General features: G+C 42.0%; 1 protein-coding gene across 3 annotated transcripts in view; it reads right to left on the bottom strand.

Moving 5' to 3' along the window:
• Positions 1–18,114, bottom strand: part of ALG5 (ALG5 dolichyl-phosphate beta-glucosyltransferase) — a 44,177-nt gene that overhangs the window by 24,929 nt on the left and 1,134 nt on the right. For 2 of the 3 annotated variants that reach the window (XM_065418428.1, XM_065418436.1), the window contains exons 2-5: positions 12,474–12,645; positions 5,363–5,409; positions 4,307–4,375; positions 2,708–2,800 (exon numbers count right to left, since the gene is read on the bottom strand). In XM_065418428.1, the coding sequence (XP_065274500.1) occupies positions 2,708–2,800; positions 4,307–4,375; positions 5,363–5,409; positions 12,474–12,645 (381 nt within the window). Of the gene's footprint in view, positions 1–2,707; positions 2,801–4,306; positions 4,376–5,362; positions 5,410–12,473; positions 12,646–18,114 lie in introns of those variants that run through there. The other variant, XM_065418444.1, reaches the window with a different exon arrangement.

The raw sequence follows: 18,114 nt of genomic DNA, 5'->3' as shown, positions 1-18,114 counted from the left end.
AATCACTGTACAGTTTTTCCTCGTCACTTGATCCATGTTCCTTGGATAAAGCATGCAGCATTGGGATAGGGTGTAGGATGCTACCTCCTAATACATCTTCAAGAGCCAAATCTCTAAAATGTGTCTGAGAAAGATAAAGTACAACATAACTGCAGTTAGCTTGGGGCAACAACTGCAGCAGACCTGGAGCTTGGCTCCATATATTCTAGGTGCTACATGACACGTGCAGATGCACAAGGGCATTTGTGCTTGTTGCCACCATACATGCTTAACTCTGTACAAAGTGTGTTGCAGGCTCTTGAAGATACATCCAGAATATACCCTAACTGTCCTACCCAAGATGTTGTATGCTCTAACTCAGAAACAAACATGGAATCTTCCATTTCAAGTAAAATTAAACAGAGGGTCTAAGTGTTTTTTTTTTTAAATATAAGAGCAGAGATTTCCTGGATTTCCTGACCTTCTAATTAATTTCTAAGAGTCTCAAACCAACAGCTATGTACTAAAACCAATTAAAAACACTGCCGCAGTTCTATCATCTATGCAAAGTGTAAACCATAATCATCTTTTTTCCTCAATGTTGATGGAAAGTACAATGTTGATGGGGGTATATTCTCTGGTGGTCATGCACCGTTTACACTCTTCCTGCCTGCTACATACAGCAGTACAAACACACCTCACATATGCACTACACAAAGAATAAACTCTCTCTCTTTCTCTCAAGCAAGTGGGTGGAGGCACTAGTGAATGAGAACATTCCATGCACTTCAATATTAAAATATCCCACACAAAGTCATGCTCCTTCACCTGGAAGAATTGAGGGGGGGAAACCCCCCCCCCCAAAAAAAACCACCAAAGAACTTCTGTGCTTTATCATTCCATGTACTACCTAAATACTATAATCATAGGCACTATGGATTTATATATCATAATGCCTTTATATAAATCCATGGTATGCCCACATCTTGAATATTGCATGCAGATCTGGTCACTCCTTCTCAAATAAGATATATTAGAATTGGAAAAGGTACAGAGAAAGGCAACAAAAAGGATTAGGAGTATGGAAACAGCTTCCGTATGAGGAGAGATGAAAAAGACTAGAACTTTTCAGCTTGGAAAACAGATGAGTAAGAGGGGATATGACAGAGGTCTATACAATCTTGACTGGTGTGGAGCAATGGTTCTCAACCTTTCCAGGTTACTGTAACCCTTTCAGGAGCCCCGCCCACCACTTGCCCAGGGCTGAAGCATGTAACTTAGCTTTGTGGGGTCCCCTGTGGCGTGGGACCCCAGGCAATTGCCCTGCTTGCCACTCCATAATGCCTGCCCTATACTTGTGATCCCCCCTTCTACCTTCCCCCCCAGTTGAGAGAAAGTTCTAGATAAGTTGACATACCCCCGGAAGATCTCTGCATACCCCTCCCTGGTTGAAAACCACTGGTGTGAAGAAAGTGAATAAGGAAATGTTGTTTACTCCTTCACATAACACAAGAACTAGGGGTCACCCAATGAAATTAATAGGCAGCAGGTATAAAACAAACAAAAGGAAGTACTTCTGCACACAACACAGTCAACCTGTGGAACTCGTTCCCAGAGGATGTTGTGAAGGCTAAACCTATAACAGGGTTAAAAAAAAAAAAAGAGCTAAGTTCATGGAGGATAAGTACATCAATGGCTATTAGCCAGGATGGTCAGGGATGCAACCCCATGCTCTGAGTGTCCCTAGCCTCTAACTGCCAGAAGCTGGGAGTCGATGACAGGGGATGGATCTCTCGATGATTGCCTGTTCTGTTCATTGCCTCTGAAGCACCTGGCATTGGCCACTGTTGGAAGACAGGATACTGGGCTAGATGGACCACTGGTCTGAACCAGTATGGCCATTCTTACGTTCACCATATAAAAACCTTAGGACAGACAGACAAGTTATAGATGTAGCTTTAATACGATAATCTTTGAAAAAAATAAATGCATGAAGATTCCAGAAATAATAAATGAAGTGTATTGACAACATGAGAGAAAAGTTTTATTTTTACTCTTTACAGTCACCTATTATCCGAATTCATGGCTCACAACCCAAGACTGATGTAGTCCTTTTAAGTCAAAAAAATAAAGTATCATTCACTCACTCTAAACAATTACATAATCACACACACTAATATATTTTCTCTTGTGAAGAGAAATATCTATTTGTAAGTTAATATATGAAATACACACATTATGCCCCATCAAAATCAAGCCCAGCTGACTTCAGTGGGAATACACACATTTAAGCAAAACTTTGCTGGACTTGGGCCTTAGTTCTTTATTCAATTTCTAAATATCAAAGCTATAATCTGGAGAGGAATATCTATATTTACTTATCTTATTACCGGAGCTTGATTTTCATCTTATAAGGGGTTTTTTGTTTTTGTTTTTTTGCACTGAAGAGCTAGTTCTAAATTAACTAATGGATGTAGTTTGGCTTTAATTTAAATTCTCATATGAAAAAAAATCTTCAATGTTATTACTCAATGTGTTATCAAATCCTTGCAATGAGTTTATATTTTGTACATTTTTGCATTGAAGATTTATGGAAGAATTCAATATTTTTCAAAACGGTTTTATTAATCTAAAATCTTTAAATTAAATTAAATCCACACAAGGTCTGCTTATTTTGGCAAGACTAGAATTAGTTCAAAACAGAGAAAGAATTGAAAGTATTCATTACCATTCTGACAGCTCCACCTTTTCCCCGATTTTTTACCAATGTTAGGACTCGTACTTTGTCACTTCCATATTTCTTGCAGTACTTCATTGCAACCTGTAAGACATAGGAAAGTCCTAATAAAACAAAACTGGAATCTCAAGTGAAAGATAGAGATCTTATTCTTCCATCCCTTTTTCTTCAATAGCATTGTTACCACTTCAATCTGCATAAAATGGAAATATATTATCCAGTGCAGAGTTGAAGTCTGTTTAGGAAAATAAAAAGAGTAAGAAGGTTAACAGCCAGACAACTGAAGAAACAAGAAGACTAAAATCAGGTAGTGGTCAGAGAGGATAGCTATGGCTGTCTTAAGTCCCCTTCGCCCCACCTGCCAAAGTTAAAGCTAGAAAACCATATCACACGTATTTATACCAGTGCACAAAGCTAGTCTATGAAAAACATGCTTTCACTACTGTTACCTGTCTCCCATTTGTTTCACTGCTATGTCTGCTTTTTAATTAAAACTGTAAGTGCTTTGAGACATGAATTGCTCTTATATAGTGCTTTTCATCATATTTTTCTTCTAGCATAATGGGGCCCTAAGAGACTACAGTGTCACAAATATTTAATAAAGTTGAGCATCAGCTTAAAGCAATTTCAGCGTTCGAGTAGTCGGGCATGAAAGTGCAGAACACCTATGTCTTAGAAGGCTAGACATGTTCATCACTGTACAAGACAGACAATGGCTACTACTTTGAGGGCTTTTCAATCTTTATACAATATTACATAAGAGATAATATGATTCATCCATCATTGACACTGGCAGTAGTAAACAGGTTAGTAAGCTACTGAACACATATGCATGAAAGGACACATAACCTTATCAGGCAAGCTTGAAAGGAAAAACTGAAACAGAAGTAGGCATGTTAGTGGCTAACCTAGACATAAATCTAGGGTGGCATTTTCAGAAGTTGCTCAGAGCTGGCCTGACTCTGCTCCCACTGAAGTCAATGGTAAGACTCCCATTAACTTCAACAGAAGCAGAAGTAGAGGAAAGCAGAACGCTGCTGAAAATCTTACCCTTAATACTTCAGTATTATGTTTCTAAACGAATACACAACTTTATGCTGTATAACAAATTCTATACAAACTATGCCAAAATACTTTACAGAATAATAAAATGACATTTAAAATTGTGGGAGATTAAGAGGCTTAGATGGGAAAGAATTATGGTCTCAGATGAGATCTGGAAAGAGAAGGGGAGATTTGAAGAAGCAGACACAGTGATGCTGTTTCAGGTAAGAGAAATCACACAGGACAATGCTCTTGAGGTGAGACTGTGTGGAAAGGAGACACACTGGATGAACAGAGGGGACTGTGGAGGGAAATTCAGCAAGTTACTATATCTCTTCAAAAGAGAACAATTGTGCTATAGGAATGTTATCCTATGAATGGCATGGACAAGAAGAAATCTGAGAAATAAACAATTAAAAAACAATGAGCAGCAGATGTGTAGAACAAAAGGTAAAGGTTTGTTATATTTTATAAAAGCTAAAGCAGTGTGATACACATCTGCTCCCTTAGACTGCCAGGTGAGAAACTTTAATATTCTCTTCTTACCTTTGCGGTCTGATCTTTACTGCCATCATCAACAACTATTACTTCATAAGTGAACGCAGGATCTCGTTTCTTAAAAATAAAAATGGAAATTGTGCATTTGGTCCAATCTCTGTCTCTTTCACAAATACACATCTCCCTTCACCCCCTTACTCAAATTGGCAAAATTTCAGCCACCAGAATGTTTTTTTGCCCCTGGAGCCTTCTTCCTCATTCATGTCATAATATACATTTGTACAGATGCACCAATATCATTTTGTAAATTTGCTATGATGATAAACATCCTTAAAGCAACATCAGTCTGTTACCAATATGCTATCCTAATGCTGCCAGATTACATGCTAACTGCTCCATCATAGGTAGTCTTATTTATTTTAAGCTACTATAAAATGTTGAAAATCAATATTGTTATGAAGTGAACTTGGAGGCTCTGAGAAGCCCTTACGTTAAAGATCAGAAAGAGTTCAAACTATGCCATATTTTCTGAAACTTGCTGCCTCATAAGCAGGTGACCAACCGTAACAGTGTTAGAAAAGCAGGATTTTAAAAACCTTGTGGGAATACATAGTCTAAATTATATCAGCTAACTTTTACTCTCCTATATCATAGAATAGAATCATAGAATATTAGGGTTGGAAGGGACCTCAGGAGGTCATCTGTCCAACCCCCTGCTCAAAGCAGGACCAATCCCCAGACAGATTTTTGCCCCGATCCCTAAATGGCCCACTCAAGGATTGAACTCACAACCCTGGGTTTAGCAGGCCAATGCTCAAACCACTGAGCTATCCCTCACCCCTATGTTTATCCTGGATAGGTATCACGTGGGTACAAGTCTCTTCCAAGTGGAACAGTTAATTTTTATATTTCAGTAAAAATTGCCTTCCATCATACAGTCTGAAAAAGAACTCATGAAGAGATGTTGCCAGGTTAGAGTGCTTATCTTTTATTTGGATAATTTTATATTGCTTCTAGGCAGATCACAGAAATCCAAACAGGCAGTTTGTTTTCATATACTTACAAGGATACTATATTTTAAATGAGAAAATGAAAGTTTCACACCTGTCTTTTTTCAAGATAGTCTAAAGCTTCATCCATCATAAGAGGCACTGGAAGGAAAAAAAATACCACAAAAGCTGGTTTAAACAAAGCATCAATAAAAGCATATTTAAAATATTTTCACATCCCAAAGAAGTCAGGTCTCCAGATAAAAAATACCATTGACTTGAAAATATGGAAACAAAAAAACAAAAGTTACAGTTATAAATTTAATCCCATCTGGACTAAAAATTAGGTTAACTGTATTTTACTCCCAGCTCTGCCACCAAAATCATTATGCAGTCTCTAGCATTATGCAATTCTGTATGCCCGTTTCCCTCTTCCCAGATAGTAAATTATTTTTACAGGCTCTGATGCTGCAAAGACTTGTGCACTTTGGAGTTACTGGGGCTACTCAAAGTGTGTAATGTTAAACTCATGTTAAGTCTTCAAAGAACTGGAGCCTTGTATTGTAAAGTCTTTTGGGAGGAAAGACCATTTTTTCATGAGTTTTTACAGAGCCTACCACCATGGGGCCTGACAGGAGCCTCTGGGTGCTACTGTTAATATAAACACTTGACTTCTACAAGTGAAAACCACAAGTATTATAGGATTTAAATTCTGGTTTGTACTTAACACTGGGGGTAATTTTTAATTATTAATAAAATGGTTACATTAAATTACAGGCACAAAATAACTATGCAAAGAAATATGATTAGAAAAAGCAAATTAGCTGAGGCACTAGGCTGAGCACTAAATATTACCAGCATGAGCCAGCTAACAGCAACTGGGTAGATAGGTAGAGCAAATTGCCTCAGCAAAAAAGTGTTGATTTCTGCAAACAGGGTGACCATCTGTGACTCCAACCCCTGCCCTTCCTGGATAGAGAAAGAGTACAGAACATCTGGGACACTCTCCTCCCTTCCCCAATATCAGGGGGTAGTAAAATGTCCTTTGAGGAGGGAAATCTACTACCTATCCTGAAAAAAGCAATAATCCAACCAATACTAATGAAACCACCACTCTACACTAGTGACCTTGCAAACCATCACATGCTGTCCAACCTTTTTTCTAAGCGAGCTAACAGAAGACAGCTGCTAGTACCCTGGATCACTCTTAGTAAGGTTTCAGGCCAGGATATGCAACTGAGGGTATGTCTACACAGCAGCTCATGCCACCCAACTCAGGCTCACAGGTCTCTGGCTGGTTTCACTAAAGCACAGACTTCTGGGCTCGGGCTGAAGCCTGGGTTCTAGGACCTTGTGTGGTGGGAGGGTCCCAGAGCTCAGGCTCCAGACCAAGCCGGGAAGTCTACACTGCAATGAAACAGCCCCGCAGACCGAGTTCTGCGAGCCCAAGTTGCCTGGCGTGGGCTAGCCCCGGTTTTTCACTGCAGTTTAGACATACCCTGAGACGGCACTTATTGCTCTTGTGGCTGATCTGTTCATAGACAAGGACATACATACACGGCATCCTGGTGGCTCTCTCTGCAGAGAGAGAGAGAGAGAGAGAGAGAGAGAGAGAGAGAGAAAGAAAGAAAGAAAGAAAAGACAACAACATGGTCTGAAGTGCCAACAATAAGTAGACAGCATCCAGCTCCTTCACATCAAAAGGACCTTTCCATTTTAAGGTTAAATGACTTGCCCAAGTTCACACAGGAAGTGCATGGCAAAGCCAGGAATAGAATCCATATCTCCTAAACAACAAGACCATTCCTTCCGCCTGATTAAAGTCACTGGTACGGGCTCAAGAATGCAAAATTCTAAAACAATTAAAGCATAAAGATACATTTTTACTCCTAACCTCCATACTGACTTTAAGAGCCACTAAAGACCAGCTAAAAGTGGCATTTATGATCTTTAAGCAACCTAGTTTACTCCTGGAGGGATTCTGCGCCAAAAAATAAAAAATTCTGCAAAATGCTGCATATTTTATCAAAATAATGCAATATAATCACACCAGTTCCAATTGTTTTGGTAATCTGTTTAAACTATAATACAGAAATTTCACAATAACTATTCAGCATTTCCTAAACACATGAAAGTTAAGTTACAAACACTTGGTAACTAATACCCTGCATTCCAGTTATAATCCTGGATTTTCATTTAAATTACATTACAGAACACCAAACAGCAAACAAACAAAAAAAAACAAAAACAAAAAACGTAGAATGTCATTTTAAACTGCTCAGACTTTCACACATGAAAGTCATACAGTTTTGCTAATCATTGTCCTGAACCTGGCTGGGTACTTTGAGAAGTGCTCGGTTCTGATTGTCCTGACATTTTATTGACTCCTTGGTAAGTATTTTATTTGCCCTCAAAGTCTTTTTTTTTTTTTTTTTAAATGGGTAAGTAAAATAAATCCTGAGCTGTAATCTAACCCCATTGTGCCACTTTGTCACAGGAAAAGAGTGAGAAAGCACATAAGATCTTCCTAGCTGATTCTGTTACTGTCATTTAGGGCATGTCTACACTGGCAAAGTTACAGTGCTGGCAGTTACAGCGCTGCTCAGATAGCACAGAAGGAAAACTGCTGTTGTGTGTTCACACTGACAGCTGCCTGCACAATAGCATATTCACACTTGTGGTGCTATTCGGAGCGGTGCACTGTGGGCAGCTATTCCACAGAGCACCTCTTTCTCTTTTGCTGCTAACACTTGTGGGAAGGTGGAAGGGGTTGCGGGGCATCCTGGATGCTGTCCCAATGCCCCATGATGCATTGCTTCGCATCCCAGCAATCCCTGTGCTTCCTTCCGCATTTGGCGCCATCTTTCAACGGTTTGTGTACTGCGCGCTCTGCCCTGCCTCGCCTCTTTCTGGCTTCAGGAACGGATCCCGAGCTGTTGACAAGAATGCTTGCTGTTTGCACTGACCAACATGTCACAGGTGACAGTGGAGATATTCCTTAAACTACAAAGGCAAGAGGAGTGTGACATTGATCTCGCCACACATAGTAGCTATGACACGAGAATACTTGTGGTATTCACGGAGGTGCTGACCACAGTGGAATGCCGCTTTTGGGCTCGGGAAACAAGCACTGAGTGGTGGGATCACATCGTCATGCATGTCTGGGATGACGACAAGCGGCTGCAGAACTTTCGCACGAGGAAAGCCACATTCATGGGCCTGTGTGATGAGCTCGCACCAGCCCTATGGCACAAGAACACGAGAATGAGAGCTGCCATGCCGTTGGAGAAGAGCATAGCGATTGTACTGTGGAAGCTGGCTACTCCAGGCTGCTACCGATCGGTCGCTAACCAGTTCGGAGTGGGAAAGTCAACCGTTGGAATCGTGTTGATGCAAGTGTGCAGGGCTATTAATTGCATCCTGCTCCGAAAGACTGTGACTCTGGGCAATGTGTGAGAGATTGTGGATAGCTTTGCACAAATGGGCTTCCCTAACTGCGGAGGGGCAATAGATGGCATGCACATTCCAATTCTGGCACCAGACCACCTAGCCACTGAGTACATTAATCGCAAGGGGTATTTCTCAATTGTTCTCCAGGCGCTTGTGGATCACCATGGGCGTTTCACAGACATTAACGCAGGCTGGTCCGGAAAGGTGCATGATGCACGCATCTTTCGGAACACTGGCCTGTTCAAGAAGCTGCAAGCAGGGACTTTCTTCCCGGACCAGAAGATCACCCTAGGGGAAGTCGAAATGCCCATCATAATCCTGGGAGACACCGCCTACCCCTTAATGCCATGGTTCATGAAGCCATACATAGAGCAACTTGACAGCAGCAAGGAGCGGTTCAACAACAGGCTGAGCAAGTGCAGAATGCTGTGGAGTGTGCATTCGCCTGTTTAAAAGCCCACTGGTGATGCCTGTATAGGAAGCTGGACACGGCCGATGACAATATTCCTATGCTTATAGCCGCATGCTGTATGCTCCATAATATTTGTGAAGGGAAGGGTGAAAGCTTCACTCAGGGCTGGACCGCAGAGGCTCAGTGCCTGGAGGCTGAGTTTGAACAGCCGAAGACCAGGGCTATTAGAGGGGCACAGCGCAGGGCCATAAGGATCAGGGAGAGGAGAGAGTCAAATGAAAAAATTCATCAGCAGGGAGGGGGCTGGGGGAATGGAAGGAATGGGGGAGTGAAGGTCTCAAGAAGAGGAGGGGTCCCAGGATGGCTACAGATTTGGGAGTGTCCAAGGATCATACCCAACCTTCTCCTTTGGAGTACGATGCACCGGGTGCTGTACTTCAGCAGGGCCAAACTGCAGATGGATGGGTGCTGAGTACTGTGGGTATTGGGAGTCCACACTGCTGGACTGTGAGGAGGGAGGAGTGGAATGCTGCGGGTAGAGAGCGGAGCCAGGAGTTTGATAAGAGTGTGTTGGTAGGGTGCGTGGGAAAGAGTTTTGCGACAGTGGCTGCAGGGGAGGGCGGGCGCGGAGCTGCTTGGTTTGAAGAGCTAGTATCTCCTGGAGCATGTCCGCTTGGCTCTCCATAACTGTTAAGAGCCGCTCTGTGGCTTCTTTCTGGTGTGCCGCACTCTCCTTTCGTTCCCTCTTCTCGCGATCTCACCACTCCTTCAATTCCTGTTTCTCGGCGGCGGAGTGCATCATAAACTCACGCATAAAGTTCTCCTTAGTTCTTCTTGGACGCTTTCTAATTCTTCGCAACCATTCTGCCGCCGATAAGGGAGGCTGGCCTCCCAAGGTCATCTCTGTGAAGTTTAAATGCAACATTTTACAGAAGCAGTATTGTTTGCAACACAGACAACACTGTTACAGTGCTTTAAAACACAGCCAGTACTCACACACCTGTCACTAACTGGCTGACCCCAAGCAAGCAAAACATAAGCCACAAGACCCCCAAAATGGTGAGTAGGGGCAGGGTAAATCACTGTTCCTGGACCCTCCTGTACACGGGCACGTGGCTCTTGGGTAGAGCCAGCACTGTAGGGAGGGCCTGATAATCATTCCTGTTCCCACACTTTCCACATGAGGTGTTCATTATGGAAGATATCTCGCTGCTGAGGGTGAGCAGGAAATGAAAGGAGGGTCTTCTCCAAGCATGCGGCTTCCGCCCTGGCCCCTATGCAGCTAGCCTGTGTGCAGCTATGGTCCCGCCCCGCCCCCCCCCCGACGGCACAACGGCGCGGGAAAGTTACCATTAATGGGGCAAGAAACAAAGCAGCTCTGCCGAGGAACCTGCAGGAGTGGATTGCCCAGTATCTCCATGAGAGTTTCCTGGAGATCTCTGAGGGAGAGTCATGTGAAGTGAGGGCCTGTTCCGCCACTCAAACTAGGCAGGAGGTGAGAGACAAGCCTGCTTTCTGCAACCCTTCTGCCCCCAGCAACTTGCTTCAGCAATTCCCAAAATCAGATCCACATACCAGGGGCCTCCTCTCCTGTTTGCGCTTTGCCAAGATCTGACTGCTGTGACTGGCTAGGTTCCTCCAGGGTAGAAAAGAGCTCCTGACTGCATGCATCTCTGGCCTCCGAGTCATCCTCTGCTTCTGGTTCCCCCTCCCCCTCTTCATCCAAGATTGCCTCCTCCTGGCTCAGTCCACTCTCGACTGGCAACAAAGCCAACGAAGTATCCACAGGGGACTTTGCAGTGGAGGTGAGGTCACCACCGAGTATCGCGTCCAGCTCTTTGTAGAACCGGCAGCTCGTGGGCGCAGCACCAGAGCAGCGGTTTGCCTCCCGCGCCTTATGGTAGGCGTTCCACAGCTCCTTCACTTTGACCCTGCACTGCAATGCGTCCCGGTCATGGCCCTTTTCTATCATGCATCTAGAAATCTGTCCATAGGTATCATAATTCCGACGGCTGGAGCACAGCTGTGACTGCACTGCCTCCTCTCCCCAAATGCCGATGAGGTCCAGCAGCTCGGCATTGCTCCAAGCAGGGGATCGCCTGGTGTGTAGAGCAGGCATGGACACCTGGAAAGATGCGCTGAAACCACTGCACGCATCACTGAGCAAACAGGAAGGGGACTTTCAAATTTGCAAAGGAATGTATGGGGTGGGGCTGACAGTTGGTCACCTGAACGCAGGGCAATACAGTTCAAACCGATGGGCAGAGAAGTGAGAACAGGCATTGTGGGACACCTCCCGGAGGCCAATCGCAGCGCTGTAATCACCACATGTCTACACTGGCACTGCAGCACTGTAGCCATGGCGCAGAAAGGTCTACGCCTCTCATCTAGGCGTTTTTTTTTTTTTTTTTTTTTTTTTAAGAGCGCTGCATCTGCGCAGCTTCTGCACACTAAGTGGCTTGGCAGTGTATACATCTCGGTAGTTACAGCGCTCAAAACTGCTTTACTGTGCACAAACTTGCCAGTGTAGATGGGGCCTCATAAGGCTTTACATCACTCTGGCAATGTAGGGGCCTTAAAACTATTACAGGTTTTATGCTCCTGGGGGAATTGACTGAGAATGGGAACAGTTAACTAACAATAGGAACATTAACAATGTTACTACTAGGCACGCTGCTACATTTCTGCCTCAGAAAATGAGATCAATTAACTAGCAGGCAGGCTGCTACATTTCTGCCTCTGGGACAGAGCCTTCCTTCTGCATAAATAAAAGCCCTACCCCTCCATGCCCGGCGAACTGCAGTAGCAAGCAGGAGGGACAGAGTCTCTCTTGCTTGTTGGCAGGTAGGCACGCCCCACCCCCTGACAGTGATCAACGTCTCCGCCGCAGGCACGCACACCCAGCCCCCTTCCCCCGCAGTGATTTGTGTCTCTGAGGCTGCTCCAAGCACACTGGAACAGATGCGCTGCCTGGGCTGCGGCACATGTCCCCCCGCAGATGTCTTTTGCATTTTTCTGCGCGAGGGGCACAGAAATATGCGGGCCATATGAATTCTGTGCCCCCACAGGGGAGCAGAATTATTAACTAGTACTCCTGACAGAAACATCTACCCTTATTTCACAAGATTTTAGTGACACTGGGTTCTTACAGAAAGTAGCTTAATTTCTGTTGCTAAAAAAAAAGCACATGGCTAGATTCTACAGTAGCTCTATGTGCAGAACTCCCATTTATTTGATTGTGACCTGGGAACTGGGTATGCAAAAAGGCTACAGAATCTGGCCTGCAATTTTATGTTGCTGACATTCACCAATAATGCAGAGCTAAGTTTAACTCTTTAAAAAGAAAACAAGGAAGTATTCTTACACCTGTCTTCCTCATTGTATGAAGGCACAACAACAGAGAGCTCCTTTGTAGGAGGGTCATGTATGCTTGGTATAGATTCCTTCTTCCCTTCAGCATTTACAAAGAACTTCTCTTCTTCATGGCGATGAAAATTTGGCATTTTGGTGGCAGTTACATGGGCAACAATAGTAATCTGTGATTAAAAAAATAACAAATGGTATTAGTGACAATGGTTCAGCAGCAAAGTCTATATTCATTGTTTGCATAACGGGATTCTGTTTAAGAGTTAAACAAACTATTCTAATTGGCTGAACAAGGGAGGATCAAATGTAGCTCACTGATACAGCCCAGTAATCCACAGCCATTCCTATTACAAACACGGTGGAGTGGTCTATTGAGGAGTGCTCTTTTATCCACTGCCCAGATCAAAAAGGAACGTTACCTGTCAGGACTTATAGTCTTCATGTGGCATTAAGCTGTTCTATTTTATGTAGACAAGGCATGGCCTAAGTTTCCTGGCAAGTCGCCAGTGAAATTTTCAACTGGAAAAGGTTTGAGTGGCTCTGCGATAAGGCACTGGCCCAAGCTACCATAAACTTGCCTCAATTAACATTCTAGACCATGGTGCCCGCCAGGTCTAAACCTTGTAGCTATGTCCACTGTATTTATTGATAACTAGTCACTAAAATCAGAGTGTAGCAAGCATTAGCACCAACTATAATATTAAGCAATTCCATACAAGAAGCAAATCTTATCACATATAAAACTGATATTAAACTATGTAATTAAGTGTAAAAACTTTTGTTTACCATTAAAAATGCCACATACTCAAACAGAGTGGAACACACACACACACACACACACATAAATATCCCACAAATCACTACCTCTATGAACAGATTAACTAGTAAAGAAGAGATGGGCCACCGTAATCTTCAGTAACCACAAACTTCAGTAACTATGGAATGATGTCTTAGGGCTTACAGAAGTATGACCATAACTTAATAGGGAAAGAGGAGAAAAAAAAAAAACAATTAAATATATAGGTAATAAGTTTGCATGTCTTCTAAATCCTATTTCTAGGTCTCCAGTGTGTGTTTTAAGTCTTATTTTCACCTTCTTATTTGTAATGAATTTGGGACAGGGACTGTTGACATCTGTGTCTTGTGAAGCACCAGACACACTGCTGGCACTTACTAATAAGTCCTGCCAGCTTCTCCAACAGAGCTTCCAAGTTCTTTGAACAAAATAAAATACTTAAATGAATTTGTAGTTTAGATTTTCTTAACATTAGAAAAGTGTGCTTTTATCCTCAAACTAAATACTGTAATGGCTCCAGGGAATGTAATCTAGATTTAAATTTAAGTTTTATTTATAGCTTAAATTCTAAATAACAACATTCCTTTTAAAACTGGGTCACAGCAAAAATGGTTGAAGTCTGAAAGTTAGCAAGGGCAGTCTTCAGTACTTTGTTTGAAAGAAATTGGTTTTAATTTCACAAAATAATGAAGTTTTGAAAATTGCATAGGACCTGATCCTACAGAGCATTGTGACCTCCCTCTCATTGGCTTCAGTGGTAACTGAAGACGCTCAACACCTGCATACACCTCAGAAAGTTTCTTTTAATCTACTTAAGTATATACTTAGGCCATGTCTATACTATGGCAGCCTAGCTAAAGTGCTGCAGCTATGCCACTGTAGTGCTGCAGTGCAGATACTTCCTACAGGAATGGAAGGAGTTTTCTGTTGCTCCAGATAATCCACCTCTCTGAGTGGCAATAGCTAGGTCAATGGAAGAATTCTGCCATCAGCCTAGTTAGTTCTACGCTGGGGGTTGAGTCGCCATAGCTACAGCACTCAGCAGTGTGAATTTTTCACACACAGGTTTCAGAGTAGCAGCCGTGTTAGTCTGTATCCGCAAAAAGAACAGGAGTACTTGTGGCACCTTAGAGACTAACAAATTTATTAGAGCATAAGCTTTCGTGGGCTACAACCCACTTCTTCGGATGCATATAGAGTGAAACATATATTGAGGAGATATATATACACACATACAGAGAGCATGAACAGGTGGGAGTTGTCTTACCAACTCTGAGAGGCCAATTAAGTAAGAGAAAAAAAACTTTTGAAGTGATAATCAAGATAGCTCAGTACAGACAGTTTGATAAGAAGCAAGTGTGAAAATACTTACAAGGGGAGATAGATTCAATGTTTGTAATGGCTCAGCCATTCCCAGTCCTTATTTAATCCTGAGTTGATTGTGTCTAGTTTGCATATCAATTCCAGCTCAGCAGTCTCTCCTTGGAGTCTGTTTTTGAAGTTTTTCTGTTTTAAGATAGCCACCCGCAGACTCCAAGGAGAGACTGCTGAGCTGGAATTGATATGCAAACTAGACACAATCAACTCAGGATTAAATAAGGACTGGGAATGGCTGAGCCATTACAAACATTGAATCTATCTCCCCTTGTAAGTATTTTCACACTTGCTTCTTATCAAACTGTCTGTACTGAGCTATCTTGATTATCACTTCAAAAGTTTTTTTTCTCTTACTTAATTGGCCTCTCAGAGTTGGTAAGACAACTCCCACCTGTTCATGCTCTCTGTATGTGTGTATATATATCTCCTCAATATATGTTTCACTCTATATGCATCCGAAGAAGTGGGTTGTAGCCCACGAAAGCTTATGCTCTAATAAATTTGTTAGTCTCTAAGGTGCCACAAGTACTCCTGTTCTTTTCACACACACTAATCACCATTATCTCTGTCAACCTAACTTTTAGGCTCTGATACCACACACTAAGGAAAGCAGGCAAACCTTTGAATGGAGCCCCATTGACTTAAGTTTTCAAAAGTCCACCCTTGCAGGTTAGCTTGTCGGATCAGGGCCTTAAACAGAGAAACACTATTCACATGTTCACAGATAGGCAGGCACTTGTCAGTTGAGAGAATATTCATAGATTCCAAGGCCAGAAGGGACCTTTGTGATCATCTGATATGACTTCCTATAACACACAGGCCATGGAACTTCCCCAAAATTATTCCTAGAGCGTATCTTTTAAAAAACCCATCCATTCTTGATTTAAAAATTATCAGTGATGGAGAATCCACCACAACCCTTGGTAAATTGTTCCAATGATTAACTATTCTATTTAAAATTTACACTGTATTTCCAGGCTAGCTTCAACTACCAGTCATTGGATCTTGTTATACCTTTCTCTGCTAAAGAGCCCATTTTAAATATTTGTTCCCCATATAGGTACTTACAGATTGTAATCAAGCTACCCCTTAACCTGCTCTTTGTTAAGCTAAATTGATTGAGCACCTTGAGTGTACCACTATAAGGCATGTTTCCTAATTCTTTAATCATTCTTGTGGCTCTTTTTTCAGAATGGTCTCCCATTTTTCAACCCCCTTCTTGAATTGTGGACACCAGAAATGGACACAGTATTCCAGCAGTGGTTGCATCAGTGCCAAATATAGAGGTAAAATAACCTCTCTGCTCCTACTCAAGATTTCCGTTTATGCATCCAAGGATCACATTAGCTCTTTTGACTACAGTGTTGCACAAAGAACTCATGTTCAGCCTATTATCCACAATGACCACCACATTATTTTCAGCAGCAAAGAGTCCTGTGGCACCTTATAGACTAACAGACATATTGGAGCATGAGCTTTCGTGGGTGAATACCCACTTCATCAGGTGAGAAAGCACTTCACTGAGATTAGATAACATTGTATGAGATGAAGGATGAACACCTTTCCACACCAATTTGCCAACCCAGTGGGAAAGTCTTTATACTAGGTTCAAAGGGGGCAGGTGACAAAAGATGTAGATATAAAGAAAATGTGCTCTTACCAGAGGGCTAGATGTTTGGGATGGAATGAAGAATTACAATAGGGTCATAGGAGTAGCAAGAGGTAAAAGAGTGGGAGAATCTGCTCAACATCTTACATGTCTATACATAAAGGCAAGGAGTATGTGGAATGAACAGGAAGAATTGGAAGTATTAGTACAATAGCTAACTTATGATTTAATAGGTGGGTGGGATGAATCTCAATTGCAATATTGGTATAGAGGGGTATAGCTTGTTCAGGAAGGACAGGCAGACAAAAAAAGGGAGTAGATGTTGGATTACACACCAAGAATATATACACTTGTTCTGAGGTCCAGGTGGTGGTGAGAGGCACACAAGTTTAAAGTCCCGGGATGAAGATAAAAACAGAAAAAAACAAACAAATAGGGGCAATGTCATATTAGGGGTCTACAATAAACAACCACATCAGAGACAATGGATGATTCATTTCTAGAATAACAGAAATATCCAAAACACAAGACCCACCCAAACATCTGTCGGAAAACTAAAGTGACATAACACAAAGTGTCCTATAAATTCTTGGACTGTATTGGGGACAATTACTTTTTTCAGAAGGTAGAGGAAGTAACCAGGAGACATCCACTTTAAACTTGAATCTCACTAACAGGGAAGAATGAGTTGCAAATCTGAAAGTTAAAGGCAATTTCGGTGAAAGTGACAATGAAATGATAAATTTCCTAATTCTAAGGAAAGGAAGAAGTGAGAGCAGTTGAATAAGGACAATGGACTTCAAAGAAGCAGACTTTATCAAACTCAGGGAATAGTAGGTAAGGTCCCACGGGAAGAAAATCTAAGGGAAAAAGGAGTTCAGGGGAGAAAGTTTCTCAAAGAGATAATATTAAAGGTGCATCAGCAAACTATCCCAATGCAAAGGAAAGACAGGACTAATACTAAGAGGCTAATATGGTTGCATTAGGAGCTCTTTAATGACCATTGTGAAAATCAAAAAGGAATCCTACAAAAAGTGAAAATATAAACAAATTGCTAAGGAGGAGTACAAAAGAATAGCACAAGCATGTAGGGACAAAATCAGAATGGCTCAGGCACAAAATGAGTTACACCTAGCAAAGGCAATAAGAGGCTCTATAAATACATTAGGAAAAACAGAAAGATGAAGGAAACACACTACTTAGCAAGGAAGGAGAGCTAATAATAGATAACATCAAGAAGTCTGAGGTGTATAATGACTATTTTGCTTCAGTCTTTACTAAAAGTTTTTATGGTGACCAGATACGTAACACAATATTAAGAACAAGGGAGAAGGAACACAAGCCAGAATAGGGAATGAACTGGTTAAAGAATATTGAGGTAAATTAGATATATTCAAGGTGGCATGGCCTGATGAAATTAATCCTAGGTTACTTAAAGAACTAGTTGGGGCAATCCTGGAAGTTATTATCAGCCCAGAAGACTGAAGAAGGGCAAACATAGTACTTATCTTCAAAAGAGGGGAAGGGCAGAGAAATAAGAGCCCAGGGAATTATAGACCAGTCAGTCTAACTTCGATACCTGGAAAGATTTGTAAGCACCTAGAGGTTATTAGGGCAGTAAGTAATAGCCAACATGAATGTGTCAAAAACAAATCATCCCAAACCAACCTACTTTCCTTCTTTAAGGGGCTACCAGCCTAGTGGCTGGCGAGGGAAGTGACAGACGTGATTTTAGTAAGGCTTTTGTCAGTCTCATAAGCAAACTAGGGACATGTGGTCTAGATTAAATTGCTATAAAGTGGGTACATAACTGGCTGAAAGACCGTACTCAAAGAGTAGTTATCAATGGTTTGCTGT

Source organism: Emys orbicularis, chromosome 1 (genome assembly GCF_028017835.1).
Source record: "Emys orbicularis isolate rEmyOrb1 chromosome 1, rEmyOrb1.hap1, whole genome shotgun sequence".
Classification (NCBI taxonomy): Eukaryota; Metazoa; Chordata; order Testudines; family Emydidae; genus Emys; species Emys orbicularis.
Note: the sequence above shows the minus strand (reverse complement) of the source record. Positions and strands in the feature narration are given on the sequence as shown.